The sequence below is a fragment of the Protopterus annectens genome, chromosome 4.part1 (genome assembly GCF_019279795.1).
Source record: "Protopterus annectens isolate FY-2018-M chromosome 4.part1, PAN1.0, whole genome shotgun sequence".
Classification (NCBI taxonomy): domain Eukaryota; kingdom Metazoa; phylum Chordata; order Ceratodontiformes; family Protopteridae; genus Protopterus; species Protopterus annectens.
Genome location: NC_056734.1, coordinates 741,132,592 through 741,154,508, shown reverse-complemented (window position 1 = coordinate 741,154,508; position 21,917 = coordinate 741,132,592). Strand labels below are relative to the sequence as shown.

The 21,917-nt window shown below is 44.4% G+C and overlaps 1 protein-coding gene across 1 annotated transcript in view; it reads left to right on the top strand.

Annotated features, from left to right (window-relative positions):
• Positions 1-21,917, top strand: part of LOC122801280 (arf-GAP with coiled-coil, ANK repeat and PH domain-containing protein 2-like) — a 2,104,317-nt gene that overhangs the window by 69,112 nt on the left and 2,013,288 nt on the right. The window contains exon 3 of the mRNA XM_044070827.1: positions 11,155-11,208. Within this exon, the coding sequence (XP_043926762.1) occupies positions 11,155-11,208 (54 nt within the window). The remainder of the gene's footprint in view (positions 1-11,154; positions 11,209-21,917) is intronic.

Genomic DNA, 21,917 nt, shown 5'->3' with positions numbered 1-21,917 from the left:
CCGTCAGGCGGGGCCTCGGTCGGCCAAATTCCAAAGTCTAGATCCGGCGTCGGATGTCGTCGCTTCTTCCCTGACGTCAGTGCGGCAGGGGTATAAAAGAACCAGCCAACGCCATTTTCTTCAGTCTTTCTTGCTGCACGGTGCCCGAAGCAGAAGCAGTTCGCAAGTGCCGGTCGGCCAGCTCCTGAGATTACGAAAATTTTTCAGCCGAAGTCTTCTTGAAAGCTAAGTACCCCGTTGGGGAAACCTTTTCTTGCCTCAGACCGATGTCAGACAAAGTTAATAATTGCATTTCATGTGGGAAGCAAATACCGCATAAGGATTTCCATTCCTTCTGCATTCCTTGCTTAGGCCCAGACCACGACGTCTCGGCCTGTCGTTTTTGTGCTAGATTCAACAAATGTACTATTTGGTAAAAAATTTAATTACATTGTCGTCTGATACTCCAACTCCAGTTTTGAGTGAGACGCAAAGATAAGGACCGGCACACGAGGTCCGCGACTTCTACAGACACCACGCTAAAGCCGGCTACAGGTGCTCCGGTTCTCAGCGAGGCGCCTATGCAGCCCCTGAGTACCGATGACGCTTTAGCGGTGTCTTCTGTGCCCGAGGTCACAGGCTCCTCGGCCCCAATCCCGACTACAGATACCGACGCCACTCTTGGCGGGGAAACTGAGTTTAGACAGGCCTGCCACCTCTCAAGGTGTCTTCAGGCCTTCCTCTTTTTCCATTAAAACTTTCACAAAATCTAAAGCTGCCATGAAAACTAAGACAAGCTCCACAGAGCCCCTCTCAAGGCCCCATGCCTAAAAAACAGATGCTCAAAATGGCTGAGGATTTGATTACTCTTATCAGGGGTTCTCAACCCCCCTCGGACAAAAGGCCCAGATTGGAGGAAGACTACCCTTCCTCAGACTAGGCCTGTATTACCGCAGAACATTCTGAGGACCAGGAATATTCATATTCCCCTTTTGAAGATTCTGATGCTGAGGAGTCCATTCCCTCTGTCTCCCCCCTGAGGACTATTCTTTTGGGGAAACCTTACATACCTTGAGGGAACACTTCCACTGGGAAGGCCAAGATTACTCAGATTCCAAGAAAAGGCTCCGGGATTTTCTCTTGCTTCCTCAGCACAGGCCTCTGGCTATCCCTCCTGTCTTGGACATACTAGATGTGTACACAGAGGCCAGCCTTAACCCAGATTCTTTACCTCCAGCTCCTGTTAAACCTGATTGGTATTACTGGGTTCCTGATTCACACCAATTCCTATACAAAAGCCATGCTGCTGACCCAGAAACTATTTCACAGGGTCCCAAGGGAATTTAAGGCCTCTACTGCCAAAAACCCATTACCTTCAGAGAGAGATTCCAGAGCTTTAGAGAGGTGGGGGAAAAAGGTATACACCTCTGCCACTTTAACCATGAGGGCATTAAACTGTCAGTTCCATATGTTAAAGTATCAACGGTTTTTGTTCTCAGTTGAAAAGCAAAATGACACAACCTGAACAACCAGACTTGAAGGAGTTGCAGGATTTGTTGCATAGTGCAGAGCAAGTGGGTAAACATACCTTGCAATGTGGTTTTGATGCTTTAGAGGCCTCATGTAGAGCTGCTGTTACAGGGTCTGTCATACGTAGACATGCTTGGCTCAAAGAGCAGACCTTACCAGATCATGTCAAAGCTAAATTACTAGATGCACCTCTTCAAAAAGATGTATTGTTTGGTGTTAAAGCTGAGGAGGTATTAAAGAAAATGGAGGAAAAGGCAAGATCAATGCAAACCGTGAAAGATTTCCTACAGGTACAACCTCCACGTTTCAGCAGAAACTGGCCTTCAAAAAATTGGTCCTTTCCAGCCACGGACAGACCTCAGAGGTAGATACAGGCGCCCTAGGGGTAGAGGGCAATCTCAAGGATCATTTAGAGCTAGACAATGGCAAGCACCTACACCAAGAGGTGGCGAGGATAGATCACAGCCATTCAGAAAGCAGACACAATGACTTTCCCCTTTGCATGCCAAGCAAAGCTTTAATGGCATTACCTTTAGGCGGAAAACTGGCATTATTTTCATAAAATTGGCATATTGTCACAAAAGACAAATGGATCCTGGACATTATAGACAGAGGCTACAGATTCCACTTTCACACCCTTCCAAAAATGAGAGGCATGCCAAACCTGCCACAAAATCAAAGGGCAGAGGCACAAAAACAAATTTCAGCTCTCATGGACATGAAAGCTGTTCAAGAGGTACCTGCACAAGAACAGGTTCAAGGTTTTTATTCCAGACTATTCCTGGTACCAAGGAAGGACAAATATTGGAGACCTATTTTGGACCTATCCATCCTAAACACATATTTACTCGTACCAAAATTCAAGATGCTCACATTACAGCAGCTTCTTCCCATGCTGGGCAAGGAGTCTTGGCTGGTAACATTGGACCTCAAGGAGGCATACCTGCATGTCCCTATCAGACAAGATTGCAGAAGATACCTCAGATTTCTTGCAGGTTCAACCCATTATCAATTCTCTGCATTGTCCTTTGGCTTATCTACTGTGCCCACAGTGTTCATGAAATGCCTGGCATCAGTAATTGCCTTCTGCAGACTTCAAGGGATACAAATATACCCATATCTGGATGACTGCCTGATCCAAGCGGACAGCAAGCACGTACTTCTGAAACACCTGGCGTTTGTAATAAAGTTGTTGAACTTTCTGGGATACACAGTCAACAAAAAGAAATCAAAACGAATACCCTCTCAAGCAATAATTTTCCTGGGTGCCAGCTTGAATACAAACACCCAGATGGCCTACCTCACACCAGCGAAGCAAGGGCAACTATCTCAATACTTCAGAAAAATGGTAACCTTCACTAGGCTGACTGCAAGGAAAGTCCTGCAGGCTCTGGGATTCATGGCATCTTGCATCCTGCTGATCCCATGTGCAAAGCTGCATATGAGGAAACTTCAGTGGTACCTAAAAAACTTATGGTCTCAACACAGCCACAGTTTGGAAACAATTATACCAGTCATTCCATGTCTTCAAAAGGAATTTCTGTGGTGGGCTCAAGCATGCCAAAGAAACATAGGTCTCCCCTTCTGCATGCCTCAAGCAAATCAAATCATCACAACAGACACCTCGGACTATGCCTGGGGGGTGCACATGACAGATCAGTGCATTTAGGGCAAATGGTCCCAAAAAGAAAAGCACCTACACATCAATCAAAAGGAAATGCTAGCAGTACAAAATGCTGTTATGGCCTTCAAAGACCTACTGCATCCAGGCCAGCTATTGATAAGGACAGACAACACCACAGTGATGTGGTACATAAACAGGGAGGAACTCATTCATACCCCCTGTGCAGACTAGCCATGTCTCTTTGGAACACGGCTCTGAAATTAGACATCCAACTTCAAGCACAATTTCTGCCAGGGAAGGAAAACATGCTGGCAGACAACCTAAGCAGAAATATGACAGATCCACACGAATGGAAGTTGCATCCTCAAGTTTTCGCAAAGATAATCCAGGCATGGGGAAGGCCAGACATAGATCTCTTTGCTACCCACAGAAATTACCAACTGGGAAAATTTGCTCAAGGGCCTATCATCCACAGACCTGGAAAGTGGACGCACTTTCTTTCATTTGGACAGCATTGACAGTTTAGGCATTTCCACCTCTTCCTCTGCTGCCCAAAGTTCTATTAAAATCCAGAGCAGACAAGCCAAAGATTATTCTCATTGCTCCAGACTGGCCAAGGCAACACTGGTATCCACTCCTGAGGAGCCTGACTCATTCCCCACCATGGATCCTGCCTCTAGTGCCTTTTCTGTTGACCCAGCACAACTTCAAAACTCTTCACAGTCAGCTGAAAATCCTCAATCTAGCCGCATGGACGATTCCTTGATTTCCCAACAGACCCTCCTCTCCAAGGAGGTGCAGGATGTCATCTTGGAGGCCAGAAGGCCTTCTACAAGAAAAGCCTACTCCGCCAAATGGAAACTGTTTTGTGCCTGGAATCAGAAAAAGGGCCAGAATCCTTGGGTACTAAATTTACCTCTAATATTACAGTACCTAGCTGAGATGTTAAACAGTGGACTTTCCTTCTCCTCCATCAAGATCCATGCTTCAGCCATTTCTGCACAGTGCAACACTGATCCTCCTTTATTCTCTCATCCTCTCAAGACAGTTCCTCAGAGGGGCTAAGAATATAAAACCCCCAAGGAAGCCACCTGCTTGGGACCTCAACTTCATTTTAGAAAAACTGACCCTGCCTCCATTTGAGCCAGCTGCTTCAACAGAACTGCAATATTTATCATGGAAAATAGCCAGAAGGCTATCACCTCAGCACGCAGGGTTTCGGAACTACAAGCCCTCATGGCTGTGCAACCTTTCATCATTTTTCTTCAGGACAGAGTTTCCTTACGAACCAACCCTTCCTTTATGCCAAAGGTAGTATCCAGTGTAGCATTAAATCAGACTATCCACTTACCTACCTTTTATCCTAACCCACAAAACAAATGGGAAAGACTACTACATTCCTTGGATATTCAGACAACTTCGTTATTATTTGGACAGGACAAAGCCATTCAGAAAATCAGTGCAACTTTGTGTCCTATGCTACAGGTGCTCAAGGAAAGGCTTTTTCCAAACAGACAATCTCAAAATGGATAGCCCACTGCATACGCTTTTGTTACTTATTTCATGGTAAAACTGTACCTACAAGCATCAGATGTCACTCCATAAGGGCCACAGCTACCTCTGTAGCTTTCCTCAGGGGGGTTCCTACCAAGGATATTTTGGAAGCAGCCACTTAGAGTTCTGTACACACTTTCTCCAAGCACTATCACCTTCCACTATACTCTAAATCTAGATCGGACTTTGCCACAGCAGTCTTGCAGGGCATCCTTGCTCCTCCTAGTTCCACTTAGTGCCTGCCACCCCTTTTTAGCTTTGGGATTCTACCCATCTGTTATGACTGCAGCTGTATGCATGATGAACATAGTGCAGTTTTGTGCCTACCATAAATGTAGATGTTAGAGTGCTAATACAGCTGCAGTCCAAGTTTCCCTCCCTCCATCCCCTCTTGGGACAGGCCTTATGACAAACACCTCCTCATACAACCTGATTGGGGTTTTCTTTTATGGTGTATTTGCTTGCATACTATTGTTTTTTGATTATATTACATTGCATTATTACATGTTTGTTTTGCCTTCCTTCTCGGGGCACCTGAAATCTGGGGCAAGAAAAACTGAAGGAAATGGCATCCGCTGGTTCTTTTATACCCCTGCTGCACTGACGTCAGGGAAGAAACGACAACCGACGCCGGACCTAGACTTTGGATTTCGGCCGACCGAGGACCTGCCTGATGGCAGGACAACCCATCTGTTATGACTGCAGCTGTATTAGCACTCTAACATCTACATTTATGGTATGTACAAAACTGTACTTTCTCCATACTGAGGAGTGCATAGAGTGCCTGCATCTTGAGATTTAGACTTCTGGCGTTGAGCAGCATTACCCTTAGATTTTTTCCATTTTTTGTTTTCTAAGGAGGTGGGTTTGTCTTTTGAGCCTTGCCTAAAAAAGGCGCTATGGGGGTGGCAAGAGCCTTAGCCAATATCCGGAAGCCCAGTGGTGACAGGTGTAAGCCGTCCCTTGCGAAGCAACGTGGCTTGTCCAACATGTCATCCCAGGCAGACAGACATTGGATCCCCATAGAATGACACCAGAACTTGAGCCAATTATTAAAGCTGATCATCTTGTCTGTGTATTGTGGAATCATTCTTGGTGAGGGCAAGATGCTGCTCAGGGTCAGGGTCATACCAGCCTGGGCTACATAATCAGAGAGCTCCTCTGTCTCTCTTCATGTAGTCCACGGAGGTACGTCTCAGGTCATTCACGCCAGCATGGACAATGACTGAGTCATATTTGTCCTTGCTTTGGAGTGACCTGAGTGCGTGTGTTATGTGGCGGATCCTAGCTCCCGATAGGCAGCTCAGTCACCCTCTCCTTGTTCAGCCGGGTAAGCGGGACATCGGTGTGTCTGACTATAGAGTCACCTATTACTAGTGTATCGGGCATGGTGTTTGGCCTTAAGGGATGTGTTTGGTTGACACACTGATTTATTGAAGTATGTGTTGCATGTGTTTTATGAGGTGGTGGATTTTTGGATGTCTGCTTTGGGAGCCTCTGTTGTTTTGGTAAGTTTTTTATTAGAGCCTCCGAGTATGTCTTTGTGTTTTTATGCGTTTGGTTTGCAGTTGTGGTAGGTCTGTGTGGGACTGGGTTTGTTGTGTGTGTGTGGTTAACCATCTCCTCCTGTCTGATCATGCCAGCCCTGAGTTGAGAGAGTTCAGCCTCCAGTTTGGCTATATAGTTGCATCTCTCACATGTATTTGTGTTTGTTGGGAGGAGGAGAGGGTTGTCTGTGTACATGAGACAATTGTAGCATTGTCTCAAGATACCCAGATTAACCAGCTGAACTGGAGAGGACGCCAGTAATCTACCACTCGACATGCTAGAACAGTATAAGGGAGTGCTGTGCCTTTAAGGGAAGTGGATATTCACAGGGGTGGTAGGTGGATGTAGTGCTTACTTAGTACGAGAGTGCTTACTTAGTAGAGACGTTTTGAGAACAAGTGCTAGGTTTATAATATAGCGAGTAGTCTGACTATACTAAGAGTATAGCTTTCTTAAGGGAAAATTTGAAGAGCAGACTTGGTGGAGCCAGAAGAAGTTTAACCAGCGCTGCGCTATGCGCACAACCGCGCAAAACCATGCAAATGCGGATTTTAAACGGGGAACTTCAAAAGAGCTACAAATGGTCCCAAACAACCAATTACTACAGCTCTTGTGCTGAGGTCACTTTATACAGGGACAGGTAGGCTGCTCAAGGCTCCCCACTCCCACTGGTGAGCAAAGAAACTTCCTTCTATCCAAGTAAGGTAATGGACAACACAGGAACTACACCACAGCCAAGAATACAGCAATGCCTGTAAACTGGTCTAAACTAGTCGAGGAGAGGTGGGAAAACAAGGATTATTTTTTTGTTTTTTTGATAGAAACGCACAGAAAATGCAGAAACAGTGATAAATCAGTTACACAGGCTAGCACATTTTAGTGGGCAGCCTCAACAGTTAAATTAAACAGACTTTCGATCAAATTTGACTAAAAAGTAACTAAGTGCAGATTTTAAAATAATGCAGCAAACAGCTAAAAAACAGTTTAAGCTTGTTCAGGTTAAGCTACAGAAGCTATTCCAAGTAAAAAAACAGCAAAGATACTTAAATCCAGAAAGTAGTCGCTTTTCTGAGTTCTCTGTAGCTAGGACCACTCTGCAGGACCACGAGGAGCTTGTCTGAGTAGTATAGCCAGAAAAAAATGCCCAGAGGCGGATTTTAAACAGGGAACTACAAAAGAGCTAGAAATAGTCCAAAACAACCAATTACTACAGCTCTTGTGCTGAGGTCACGACAGGGACAGGTAGGCTGCTCAAGGCTCCCCACTCCCACTGGTGAGCAAAGAAACTTCCTTCTATCCAAATAAGGTAATGGACAACACAGGAACTACACCACAGCCCAGAATACAGCAATGCCTGTAAACTGGTCTAAATTTTTTTTTTTTTTGTACACTTACCATAAATGTAGATGTTGGTGTATTTACTGTTGCAGTCCTGGTTAGCCTCTCTCCAGCCCCCTGACGTCTATTGACTATACAAACCCAAAAATGAGAGGCCAACATACAGTGGCACCAGATAAATCCTTTATTGCAAGAAGTGCCCTACGCAAAAAAAGGAACAGACTGGTTTGGCTTCACAGTTACATAGCCTTCATCAGTGTTCATGTCTAATAAAGCTTTCTAATAAATAATGCTTTATATACATAATTTGAAGGACGTGATCAATTAAAGATGCTGATTAAGCCCTGGTTTAAAGAGACCTCCCAGATTAACAATCCATTTTTTCTCCATACTGTTTAGTAGATCATGCCATCCTAATTTATTGCTTCTGGGTCTCATGATTTTATCTATAATAAAATTAAATGTAGCATTTTGGTGTCGTATGTTTATAAAGGGCGTTAGTTTCTTTATGGTGTTTAATGTCGCTAAGATGTTTAGAAATTCTGAATTTAAGAGGTCTGGAAGTTTGCCCTATGTAAAATGCTGAACAGTTGAACTAGCTAAGTAAACCACCCAATCAGTAACACAATTAGCAAAAAATGAAATCTCGGAGACGAGAGGTATTTTGACTACTGAAGCTGTTGGTTTTTAAAACCCTAGGACAGTGAACATAATGACCACAAGGGTGACAACCAATTAAGGGGTCACCTGACAAAGTTGTGTATATTTCTTAGGATGAAGTTAATCATGTTTATAGTGATTAAAAAAGCAGCAAGAGTTTTACCTTTCTTGAAGGAAAAATGACATCCGTCACCCAAAATTTCACTAAGTCTAGTGTCCGATGTCAAAATATTCCATTGGTGTTGTACAATATCCATTAGTACACCTTGGTGTTGCGTCCGTATGTAGTAACTAATCTAAGGGGCCCTCACCCCTATTACATTTGGCTTTATAAAGAAGATTCTCACGCTCCGTGTTATCTACATTGTGTTGCGTATGTAAAACATGGCCCATTTTATAACCTCTGTCCCTAAATCTAAGAACCAAATCATCCCTGAAGTGTGTGCATAAGTATTTCCATTGGAACAAATGTGTTTTGTCCTCATAAATTGAGATTTGGGGATATTCCTACAGATGAATGAATGAAAACTGGTGGCATGGAGAAGTGAATTATATTCGGGGAATTTCCGATGAACTTCACTGGTCAACGTGTGGTCAGATGCTCTGGAGACCAACACATCCAAAAAAATTATTTTGTTCTGATCATAGTTAACCGTTAACTCAATTCCCCATTTTGTTTTCATTTAAGTATGCAATGAATTCCAATAGGTAAGCCACATCCGCTCTCCACACCAACCAGCAATCATCCAGATATCTCCTCCAGATGTCCACTTCGTCTATATACAAGTTATGGGAGTTATCATAAATCTTTTCAATATATGCCATAAATAAATCTGCATAAATTGGGACGAGAGGCTCCCATGGCTGTGCCCTTAATCTGTAAGAGACATTTGTCCCGATAGAAAAATATGTTCTTCATGAGCACATGTTCAGTGAGACAGAGGAGCAATGTATTGAAGCCAGGTTTGTACATTTCTGTTTTGCTTGACCAGTAGTCTAAGACTTCCAACCCTGCCCAGTGTGGAATGTTGGTATGTAGGGATGTGACGTCTAGTGTGCACATCAACCAGTCGGGTTCTAATTGTACCTCAGAAATCTGAAGGAATTCAGTAGTGTCTCTTAATATGTGCGTGGACGCATTTAAGAAGTGGTTGCAAGTATTTGGTAAGAAAGAGGGACAGAGGTTCCATGAGTGAATTCCTGCCAGAGACCATGGGTCTACCTGGGAGATTGTGTAGATCTTTATTTATCTTCGGCAGAAAATATATATATTGTGGACATGGATTAGTGATGGTCAAATGTGATTTGGTGTTGTTACTAATAATACCCTCCTCCACTGCTAAGGATAGAAAATCATCAATTTGTTTAAAGAAGAGGGTAGGATCCATACTGAGATGTATATAATAGCGTGCGTCAGACATCTGTCTGTTGGCTTCCTTGTATGGAATCCAATCTTGTACAACTACAGCCCCTCCCTTATCTGCCCCATTTGATAACCAACTTGTGGTTATTGGCTAACTTAACAATGTTATCCATAGAGGTTTTAGAAATATTGTTCGCCAAACGTCTGTAGTTCCTAAAGAGGAAATGAAGATTCTTGATTATAGCATTTTGAAAAAGGAACACATTATGATTCATAGGGGGCATGAATGAAGACTTATGATATTTAAATTCATCAGTGATCTTTGAGGTTGTCTGGTCCGGAAAAAATAAGTCAAGGTTTAAATTCCTGCAAAAAGATGTGTCATTAACAAAATTTTCTTCAGGAACAAAAAAAAAAAACTGGAATGAATTAATCCTTTATTTAAGATTTCCACATCAGAGGCAGTGAGGGTATGTGTAGAAATATTGGTTACATTCACATTTGTTCCTTGTGTACAAAGATTTGGAGCAAAGTCTCCATATTGTTTACTTCCACAGTGTTTCCTGCCCCCCCCTCCTCCCCCCAGGTGTAAATCCTGCAAAGCAATGGAATTCCTCCTTTTCATTGCTGGGAAGCCGGTGGCACCCACTGGATCGGTCTCTAAGCCAGAAGATGATTCATCACCTGTTGTGTCTGTACTGTGTGTGGATCCCTTTTTTAAAATAGATTTAATAGGTTTCCCTTTGAAGGGGGTCCTGCTGACTTGTGTAAATCTTGTGTAAATCTTCAGATAAAGAAAACAAAAGCCTGTAAATACTCTCCCCTGAGTAGCTTAGGGTTACTGTGCCAACTGCAAAGGATAGTGTATGCTGAAGATTTAAGTAAATGGCTATTTGTTTATTTTTAAATAAATTAAGTTCATTAACGTGTAAGTGCACTGACCAATTTCAGGCCCAGCCTGAATACCATCACAGAAACATTTACAGAAATCGGTAAAAGCAAAAAACAGTTTTGCACATGGTAGAAAAGCAGAAAATTTTGACCCAGCTTCATACAGAAAAAAAACATACAAATGTAATATTTTCATGGTAGTTACTAATAATGTTGAAGTCAGCATGTCTTTCACTTCCTAAGGCTTAAGGGCTTGGTATGTACATAGTATTTTCAAATGGGTATTTATTTGCATTCCTGAAGCCAAGTAAGTTTTAACATCCATCTGAAAAGTAGAAGAACTGGATGGCATTTACATAGTTACAAACAAGAATAAAACTAGCAGGTCTTAGGTTCCCTAGTAGTGGAAGGAAGGAGATGTATGTACACAGACAGACGCACACTTTTTGTCACATTTTGTAAGGTTATGTGGCCAGCCAAAAAGCCTTTACTCTGAGCTTGTCTGAGGAGATGCAATGTATTATAATTTCATTTTTTAAAAATGCTCCGAGCAGGTCTTAGTGGATCTGATTTGTTGGAGCGTTTTTTCACACCAAGTAATATATATTGATGACTGGTTAGCAACTGATAGTCTACAATTATTTTCTTTTGCATCTTTCCTTTTTAGACCAGTTTGCTGAAGTTTTCGGAGGCCCTGAACGACATTGTCACTTACCGCACAGTAAGTAATGCATTTAAAGTAAGCCGATTCCCTTTAGTTCAAAACATGGTATTGAGTTTTTTTTAAATCTGTGCAAGCAGCGTCTTTCTACTGAACTCCAGATTACTATGGGTTTACAAGTGTGTGCATGAATGAGTATGTATTTGTAACTCTGTTCTTGTATGCTGATTAAGTATGCTTGATTTTCTGATTCAAGTCATAACATTTGGCAGTTTATTTACCTGCTTTTCAGATGTGTACTTTGCTAGCTGCATTTATCTGCAGCTTGCCTCCCAACTACTATCTACTATCTACTGCCACAATACTATCTGATTATACCTGGGCTTTGTTTTTAGTTCCTGTTACTGATCCATTGCCTTATTAGGAAGGAGGGAAGTTTCTTTGCTTACCAGTGGGAGTGGGAAGCACTGAGCCTTTTGTCCGATTTGGTGAAGTTTCAGCCAGAAACTAGTAGTCCATTGGTCGTTTTGGGCCAATTCCTAGCTCCCTTCAGCCCCCTGCTATAAAACACGCTAAACTGTACTGCTGATCTAACCAGCATATCCTATAACTGAAAAGTTCATCTCTACTTGATTCCCAAGTAGACTATTCTCTATCTGTAAAGCCTAGCACTTACTCCTACAGTACTTGCACCTTGATAAAGCACTCTTATTATAGATAGTACCCCACCAGCCCAAAACCCACTTCCCGCGGAGTCCCTTGAAAGTTCTTTATCTACTACTTCTAGTATGTCGAGGGATCAGTTGCTAGTGTCCTCTCCAGCTCAACTGGTGAACCTGGGAATATTGAGGCAATGTTACAATTGCCTCATGTACACAGACAGTCCTCTCCTTCTCCCACAAAACACAAATACATGCGAGAGATGCAACTATACGGCCAAACTGGAGGCTGAGCTCTCTTAACATAGGACTGGCAAGACCAGACAGGAGGAGAAGGCAACCACACACAATACATACCCAGTCACACATGGTACCATCACAACTTCAAATCATACACATACTCACACAAAGACATACTCGGAGGCTCTGGTCAAAATTTACCAAAACAGCAGAGGCCACCAAAGCAGACACCCAAACAAATACCACCTCACGACCCAACACATGCAACACATAGACCACACAGTCAGAGTGTCAAACAGTCACAGCCCTTAAGGCCAAACAAAATGCCAGACACACTTGTCATTGGTGATTCCATAGTCAGACACACTGACGTCCCGCTCACCAGACTGAGTAAGGAGAAGGTCACAGTAAGCTGCCTGTCGGGCGCTAGAATCCGCCACATAACGCAAGCACTCAGGTCTCTCAACAGCAGGTACAAGCACTCAGTCATTGTCCACGCTGGTGTCAACGACCTGAGACGTACCTCCTTGGACTACATTGAGGAGCTCTCTGATTATGTAGCCCAGGCAGGTATGACCCTGACCTTGAGCAGTATCCTACCTTCACCTAGAATGATGCCACAATACAGTGATAAGATGATCAGCTTTAATAATTGGCTTAAATTCTGGTGTCATTCAAAGGGGATCCAATGTCTGTCTGCCTGGGATGACATGCTGGACAAACCACGCTGCTTCGCAAGGGACGGCTTGCACCTGTCACCCTGGGCTTCGGATATTGGCAAAGGCTCTTGCCACCCCATAGTGCCTTTTTAGGCAAGGCTCAAATTCTAAACCTACCACCCTAGAACACCAAAAGGAAAAAACTAAGGGTAATGCTGCTCAATGCCAGAAGTCTCAATCTCAAGATGCACGCACTCTAGGCCCTTCTCAATATGGAGAACATCGATGTCTGTGCTGTGACAGAAACCTGGTTCAAGGCTCCTGAGAGCACCCCAGCACTAACAGGTTTCACCTCATATCATGCGTTCCGGCCCCAAAATCCGGACAACACCAAGAAAGGAGCGGGGTGTCCATATTCATAAAGGACACCCACACCTCAAGGTTGGTGGCTATAAACGATGCATCTGAGACCATCCAGGTGCAATTAACCATAGGCAAGACTGCTCTGCAATTTGTAGCATGTTACAGGCCACCCTCTCAAACTCAGGAACCTCACATGGCCTTCCTGAAAACATTGGAGGGGATAAATGTATCTCCAAACACCATCATACTAGGTGACTTCAACTACCCTAATATAGACTGGGAACACTACTCAAGCCCGAACACTCTAACCCAAAGATTCCTGGAGTTCATAAACTCAAATGCCATGGAACAACTAGTCACCATCCCCACAAGAGGTGAAAACATACTTGATCTCATCATCACGAACATGGGATCAAAATGTTCAACACCGCAAGTATACCCCTCACTGGTGAGATCAGATCATAAACTAATCTCGCTGGAGGTCCTCAGTCCCCCCCCCCCTGAAAAAAAAAGACCACAGCGAAAAACTTCTCAAAAGCCGATTTCACACTTCTAAAAACTAGTGTGGTCTCCTTTAAGGCCCCTGAGCCAGTGGTAAACATTACTCAAACCGCTGAATCACTTACAAATGCCTTCTACCAGCACCTACAGGACTGCATGGATCAGGCAATCCCAAACAAAACTAAGACTCTCTGTACCAAAGGCAAGCGTCCAGTCTGGTGGACCCCAGCCATAAACAAGCTCTACAACAAAAGGAGGAAGCTACTACAAGATAGAGCAAAATCCTTGAAAGGTAAGACACCTTTGATCATTATAAGTAAAAAACTAAGAGCTCTCATAAAATCATCCAAGGCAAATTTTGAGAGAAAAATCGCCAAGGACTCTAAAGACAATCATAAGGCCTTCTTTAGCTATGTTAGAAACCTAGGAGGAAACTCCCAGATATGCTCAGAATTAGTTCAAAATGATGTGAAAATTACTGAACCTACACACATTGCTAACATACTGGCTGACAGGTTCAGTGCAAACTTCTCCCCTCCCCAAAAGGAGAGATATCTATTCCAGAGGATTGTAGCCCCCAAACATCTCCAACGCCCAGGTGAGAACTGCCCTCACTAAGGCAAAAACACAGCATCCATGGGACGGATGGTGTCCCCGGCTGTGTGCTTCATGAACTCAACGAGGAATTAAACCCACAGTTAGGACAGCTGTTTAATCTTAGCCTCACTTCAGGATACATTACCCAAGGAGTGGCACGGCGACTGTGGTCCCACTTCATAAGGGCGGTGCCTCCACAGACCCTGGAAATTACCGCCCATTAGCTTGACAAGCCTTATCTGCAAAGCCATGGAGAGGATCATAATGGAACTCATAAATAAAGACATAGGGAACTTGCAGACTTTGGATCCAACCCAGTTTGGCTTTGTCAAAGGCAGATCCTGCCTCTTAAACTTGGTTGACTTTTTCGAGACAGTCACCAAGGCCATTGATGAGGGAAAGGCAGTCCATACAGCCTACCTCGACCTGGCAAAGGCCTTACACAATACCCCACTCAGGTATCATCGAAAACTCATCAGCTTGAATGTAAACCCATACATCACAAGATGGGTTGCAAACTGGATAAGCGACAGAACCCACAGGGTCAGAGTTGCTGGAGCCATGTCAGACTCAAAGCCTGTCACAAGTGGTGTCCCACAGGGCTCAGTCCTGGGTCCACTCTTGTTCGGCATCTACTTTTCTGAAGTACAAGCAAACACAGGAGGGTTATGGCTGACAAAGTTTGCAGATGACTGCAAACGCCATAGTCGAAAACACATCTGACACAGATATCCTCCAGAAGGGCCTCACAGAAGCGGATAACTGGTGCCAGAGCCATGGCCTGAAGTTAAACGCCAAAAATGCATAGTCATACCCCGGGAAAAACAAGGTTACCCTAGCTACCATATAGGTGACAATCCACTGAGCACAGAAAAAGTCATCAGGGATCTGGGGACCCAAGTTGACAGTAGTCTTCGTTTGACACTCATGTTGCTAAAGTAGTTAGGAAAACCTTCTATATCGCCCACCTGATCATGAAGGGATTCACATCTAGATCAAGGGAGGTCATCGTCCCCTGTACTCATCACTCATTAGACCTATGATTGAGTACAATGCCCGCTCGGAATGTATCTGACCAGACACCTGATGCAGCTTGAAAGGCCCCAAAAGTTCCTCACCAAAAGGATAAAGGGTCTCAAAATATGTCTTATGCTGCCCGACTGAAAGAACTCCAGCTTTATTCAGTCTCATACCGCTTGCTCAGAGGTGACCTGTGCCTGACATATAAGCCCATGTCAAACCCAGATTTGATGAATATGCTTCACCTCAAAAATCTAGATCCTCAGAACCACAAGGGCGGAGACTTAAACCTCGACACGGTTATAAATAGAACGTGCTGGAGGGACAGATTCATCACCCAGAGACTCCCTATGCTGTGGAACAAAATCCCGGTACATGTGAGGCAGAGCACCTCGCTGGCCTTGTTCAAGAGGAATCTTGACCAATGGATGGGAGATCGCAGATATACCCCAGGGATTACTTCAGTGTCACTGCTTGACAGAGGCACAGAAAAATGATAGGCATAGTTTTTATTCAAACTAAAGGGGTGGCGAAAGCCACATAACTATGGGCTAGGCTTATAAATGCCCTTGGGCAGATAGCCTAGTATGAACCTATGAACCTATGAACCTATGAACTCCACAGTTTTTTTCTTTGGGAGAAGCACTGATATGAGGAGTCTGCAGTGAACCACTGAGGTCGCTGTTGCTTTCTACCTTGTCTGGGTGTAGTCTTTGAATGTTTAGAATATTTCCAAAAAGTACAGCATTCGTACATCAAGAAATCATAACACGAGTAACAGCCTGTAAGAATAGACTACTTTGTTGTGGCTCATTTTGATGTCTAGCCACGTAAAACAGCTTAGAGGAAAATTATGCGATGAGGACTGCTGACAGTTTTACAAACATGGTTGGAGAATTTATTTTAAAGAATTGCAGAACTGTACAGAAATGTGAAGAAATTATACCGGCAAAAATGGCATTTTAAGAAATGCAACATATATGGTCATATTGCTAAAAAGTGACAGTTGTGCTGCTTTTAACATAAGACGTTTTTCAAGATGCGATAACATAGAGGTTCTTGTAGAGCATAGTAGATGTCTGGCTTTGTTTTTTTCATGTTTCTGCTGGGAAAACAGAGGAAAACCTTTATCAGGAAAAACATTAAAGGGGAGATAACACAGAAGCACAGGGACACTCCAAAGCAAATTAAGTTGTTAGAAATGCTGTCAGACCCCATAAGGAGCAGGCTAGACACTGAAAAAAATAAGTCTGAGACCAAGTGAGATTGCTCTGTTTTCACCCGCTGGTGTGTATAGATTTCCCCACAATATAGTAAAATCCCCGTTACCCGGTTCTTGAGCAGCCGGCATTTGATTGACTCGTATGCGGGCATAGGAGCCAATCAAAAATTGCAAAGCAGAGCTACTTCTACTCAATATGAAACAGTGGGCTGTTCCGCATTGAACAGAAGACGCTGTGCTTTGCGGTTTTTGATTGGCTCGTATGCCGGCATACGAGCCAATCAAAAATTGCAAAGCATATCTCAAGCAACCGGAACATTCATTTAACCGGCATCTCCCGATCCTCACGGGTGCCGGTTAAGTGAGACATTTACTGTACATGGTAATATCCAATCTGATGTTTAATCTTCATTCATTCCTTACTGATGGGTGTCTGTTCCGTCCGAGTCGGCCTTACAACAAACTCGTGCCAGCCCAAAAACTCTCAAGCTAAGTCTTTACCCACAATGCCTTTCTCCCTGTTAAGTCTGGTCTCGTCTGCTGCATTGTCGTGTCAAGCCAGCTCTCAGCTGAGTATTTTGAGAATTTTTCAAATTAGTTATTATATTCCGGATAATTTTCTTCCATATTATATCGCTAATTTACACATGCTCTTACTATTGTTTCTGATTGTTACTGTACTTTTCCTACCAGTTAGGTAATCTTTAAGTACCATCGTTGGCATAGGCCCTTTCTCCCGTCTACCTTTGTGGTAATTCTCTTCCGATACCATTGTTGGTATTTCCCTTTTCCCTTCTTTCCTCCTAAAAATAAATCCTTGCTATAAACCTTTGATTATTGTTTTATTTTTTTTTCCTGGTAGTTAGTGTCTTTAGTACCATGTCGGAAAAGAAAGGAGCTTCTGGTTTCAAACAGTGTGACCAGTATGGCCGAAAAATGCTGAACTCGGACTCCCATGACTCCTGCATGTATTGTCTGGGCGTCCCTCGTTTGTCTCTTCAACCTCCTTGCTTTATTTGTAAAGGATTTAGTTCAGGAATCCGTAATGAAAGGATAAGCAAGCTAATACTGAAGTGTCTCCTTAAGATGCCCTTCTCGGGGGCTATTTCTGGGTCGGAATGCTCATCCCCTCACCTCACTCGGTTCCTTCATCACCTTCAAGTGACAAAAAACAGGAACCCAAGCAAACAACTGTCAAAATTGTCAATCTCAGGACCTAAATTGACTTCTGCAGCACAGTCTTCGGTTCCGACCACAGTGCCATCTTCATCTTCATTGCCAGTTACCTCGGCAGTGATAGTCTTCGGCACCGACCATGCCAAGACCATTAGTTTCTCCTTCGGTCCCGTCATCTATAACTTTAACCCTGGTACCGTCCACGGCACCGACCTTGACTGTGGTACTTGACATTGCCTTTGATTACTGTTCCAGGAGTTTCTGTACCAGCTACACGTCTCCACCCACAAGACTTCGGTGCCATTGGACCATGCAGCTAGGATCAGATATTCACCCATGGTGGATTTTTTCTTCGGGCAGCAATTCAGTCATTTTTTGGACATTCCTGACTTCCCATCGGGGGTATCGACATGATAGACCAGGAGCTTATCATAATTGGATGTGGTGCTTTTTGTGTTGATCAGCTGCTGACAGCAATAGGGTTTACAACATCATCCAAAACTCCCCACCCTATACCAGTTGGGAGTCTTTCTCCATGGATTCCAGCATATTCTCCTCCTTTGACCTCCATGCAAGTATCGAAGCCCCTGGAACTAACGCCCTTATCGGCACCCATTGCTTCGGTCCCATTGATGGACCTCACCGTGGTTCTGGAGCCGAGCCTTTGGCCTTCAGTTCAGTCCGAACCAAGCCTTTCTCAGGATCATGACCGGACTATGGGCACTGTGATCGCTAGCACGATGCAGAGTTTTTCTGTGGACAAGTTAGGGAAGCGAGTCTCATTGACTTTCACTGTTGGGTCTTTGAATTATCTGGCACACTTCACCAGGCTTCAGAGAGACTTAGTCTCTGAACTGTCCGAAACCTTAGCTGGAGCAGTATCTGACTAGGTACACAACAAAGTTGCCTCGCAGCTTGCTACCCTGGAATCCATATCCATTTCCTCCATGCATTTGATTTCCCATGCCACTGAAGGAGTGGCCAGAGTGGCGGGTTTAGGTGTTGTCATGAGATGTCACGCCTGGATGCGCTTCTGTGATTTTTGTGGACCCTTTCAAGTCTTCCTTTCTTAATGCTCCATTGGAAGCTTTTCCCTTTTCAGCCTGAAAGTGAAAGACACATTAGCCTAGTGTGAGAAGGATGGCAAGACCCTGTCTGTAGTGGGCATGTGTTTTTCTGCCCCTCAGCATCCCTACTCTTGGATCCGTAGGAGTGGAAAGATGTGGCATAAGAAATTGTTTGGTCCTTTCCGTGCTACATGTGGCGAGTATACTGTCTGTGACAGAGGGGGTAACTCATCCAGAAGGCACCCCTACAGAGGCATGGGGTCCGCATAACCCAGGGTTCCAGGGATTTTCTTTGGTCAGCCCCCATCAGCGCTCCTGAAGAGCAGCCCTATTGATTTCCTCTGGAGGCAGCCGGGGGATGTCTTTCCTTGCACCATTCTGCCTGGCTAACACTAACAGGTTTATGTTTGCAACAGATCATAACCGTAGGTTATCACATCCCGTTCAATCTTTACCCAAAATCATCAGTATGAATTCCCAACATTCCACCCAGTCAAAGGGAATCAGCAGCGCTAGAAATTTAAAAGCTGTTTCAAAAAAGAATCATCCAGAAGGTCCTAACAGACCAGATAGGATCCGGATTCTACTCAAGATTCTTTTTAGTGCCAAAAAAGACAGGGGACTGGAGAGCAATTCTGGATCTCAGCATCCTAAATAAATTTGTCAAACAAGAAAAATTCCAGATGGTAACGATTCAGTCTAGCCTTCCGTTTTTGGAAAAAGATGATTGGATGTGCTCAATAGAGCTTCAGGATGCATATTACAACATAAAAATGGACAAATGCTCTAGAAGATTTTTCTTTCGACTAGGAGCCAATCATTTTCAATACCACATGCTGCTCTTTGGACTTTCCACAGCCTTCAGTGTTCATCAAATGCACGGCAGTGGTAACAGCTCACTTGAGACTACAAGGATTCTGGATGTTTCCATATTTAGACGATTGGCTCCTCACCGCCCCCACCAAGCATCTACTGGAGATGGCCCTAAATTATACACTCAAACTAGCAGAATCTCTGGGAATCTCAAACTGGGGAAAATGCAACTTGATTCCCTCTTAAACCTTGGAGTTTATAGGGGTAAATTTCAACACACATATTTGCCTAGTCTCTCTTCCAGACCACAGACTACACAGTATGAGATCCCAAATCAGGGTGATACTCTGTCAAAACCTAGCCCCAGCTCGAACAGATGTTCATCGTGTTTCACTGTTGCAGTCATGACTGAAGGGTTCTCCCCTGCCGGCAGGCAGTCCTCGGTCGGCCAGAATCCCAAAGTTTGGGTCCGGCGTCGGCTGTTCAACCATGCTCCCTGACGTCAGAGCGCCAGGAGTACAAAGCTGACAGCCGACGCCATCTTTTCCAGTCTTTCTTGCCGTGCGGTGATAGCAGTTCGCAAGTGCCGGTCGGCTGACTCCTGACTATTTTTCCTGATAAACTTCAGTCCAAAGATTTTCTTCTCCACTCAAAGCTAAGTACCCCTTTGGGGAAACTTTTTTTCTTGCTCCACTCTGATGTCAGAAAAAGTTAATTGTATTTCATGTGGGAAGCAAATACCTCATAAGGATTTTCATTCTTACTGTATTCCTTGCTTAGGCACTGACCACGACGTAGCTAGTTGTCGGTTTTGTGCTAGATTCAATCAACGTACAATTAAGCGAAGGTACGATTTTGCTTTTCATTACTTCGGGAGGCGCTTTAACTACAAAATGTCGTCTGATACGGTTCCGGCTACCAGAGTTCACAAACATCGCAATGATAAAGACAGGCCTCCCAGGTCCAAATCTGATGATAGCGCACAAGCGGAGCCAGCTTCAGGTTCGGCCGTCAGTGAGGTGCTTTTGCAGCCCTTGTCGTCGGCCATTTCAGAACCAATGGCCAAAATGGACTCTCATGAGGAGCCAACCAGGCCTTTAAATATTTCTATTGCAGGACCTTCGGACAATGCTCCTTCGGATGGGTCCGGAGCCGCTGTGCAGGTACCAGCTTCGAAGGGTTTTCAGGCCTACTCAGCTTCTAATAAAGGCAAAGCCAAAGACAAAGGCAAAGACTCCTTCTAAATCAAAGACTGCAACACAGGCCTCTTCTGAACTGGCTCCCAAGTCACAGAAACAGTTACTCAAGATGGCGGAGGATTTACTTACTATGATTAGGGGTTCACATCCCCCTCCAGATAAAAGGCCAAGGCAGGATGTTTATTATGATTCCTCTGATCAGGCTTCCGTTTCCTCAGTTTCTTCTTCTGACCAGGAATATTCTTTCCCTCCTTATGAGGATTCTGTTGCTGAGGAATCAATTCTTTCAGCTTCTCCCCTTGAGGATTTCTCTTTTGGGGAAACTTTGCATGAAATGAGGGAACATTTCCACTGTGAAGGACAGGAGTATTCGGAATCTAAGAAAAGACTGAGGGATTTTCTTCTTCCCCAACATAGACCCCTGGCTATTCCTCCTGATGTCCTTCAAGGATGCATCTGCAGTCATAACATATGGGTTGTCCTGCCTCAGGCAGCCCTTCGGTCGGCCGGATTCCAAAGTCTGGGTCTGGCCTCGGCTGATGTCGCACTTTCCCCGACGTCAGAGCGTCTGGGGTATAAAAGCATCAGCCGACGCCATTTTCCTCAGTCTTTCTTGCCGCGCGGTGCCCGAAGCAGAAGCTGTTCGCAAGTGCCGGTCGGTCAGATCCAGTGAATTCCGCTACCGAAGACTTCGAAAAAAGCCAAGTACCCCGTTGGGGACTCTTTCTTGCCTCAGCCGATGTCAGACAAAGTAAATAATTGTTTAACTTGTGGGAAACAAATACCTCATAAGGATTTCCATTTTTACTGCCTTCCTTGCTTAGGCCCAGACCACAACGTATCTGCCTGTTTAGCCTGTGCCTCCTTCAACCGACGAACTCTTAGACGTCGGTCGGAGTTTGCAGAGGAATTTTTTGGAGCCGCTTTTGCTTATAAAATGCCGTCTGAGACTCCGACTTCGCATATGGTCAAAAAACGCAAGGAAAAGGACCGACACTCGCGGCCCGCGGTTTCGGCTGAAACCAGGGCTAGGCCTACCACGAGTGTCTCGGTTTTGGCGAAACCGAGTCCTCTGCGTTTCCTTCTTCCGAAACCATACTTCCGACCACCGAGTCCCGAGAGGCCCCGGCTGAGTCGGCTTCAGAACTACCTACCGAAGCTAGTGTTCAGGAATTGTCCGACACCATACCTTTGGACATTTCTACCCCTGCACGTGGGGCAGCTAGGCCCCCAGCTTCTATGTCCATTAAGGC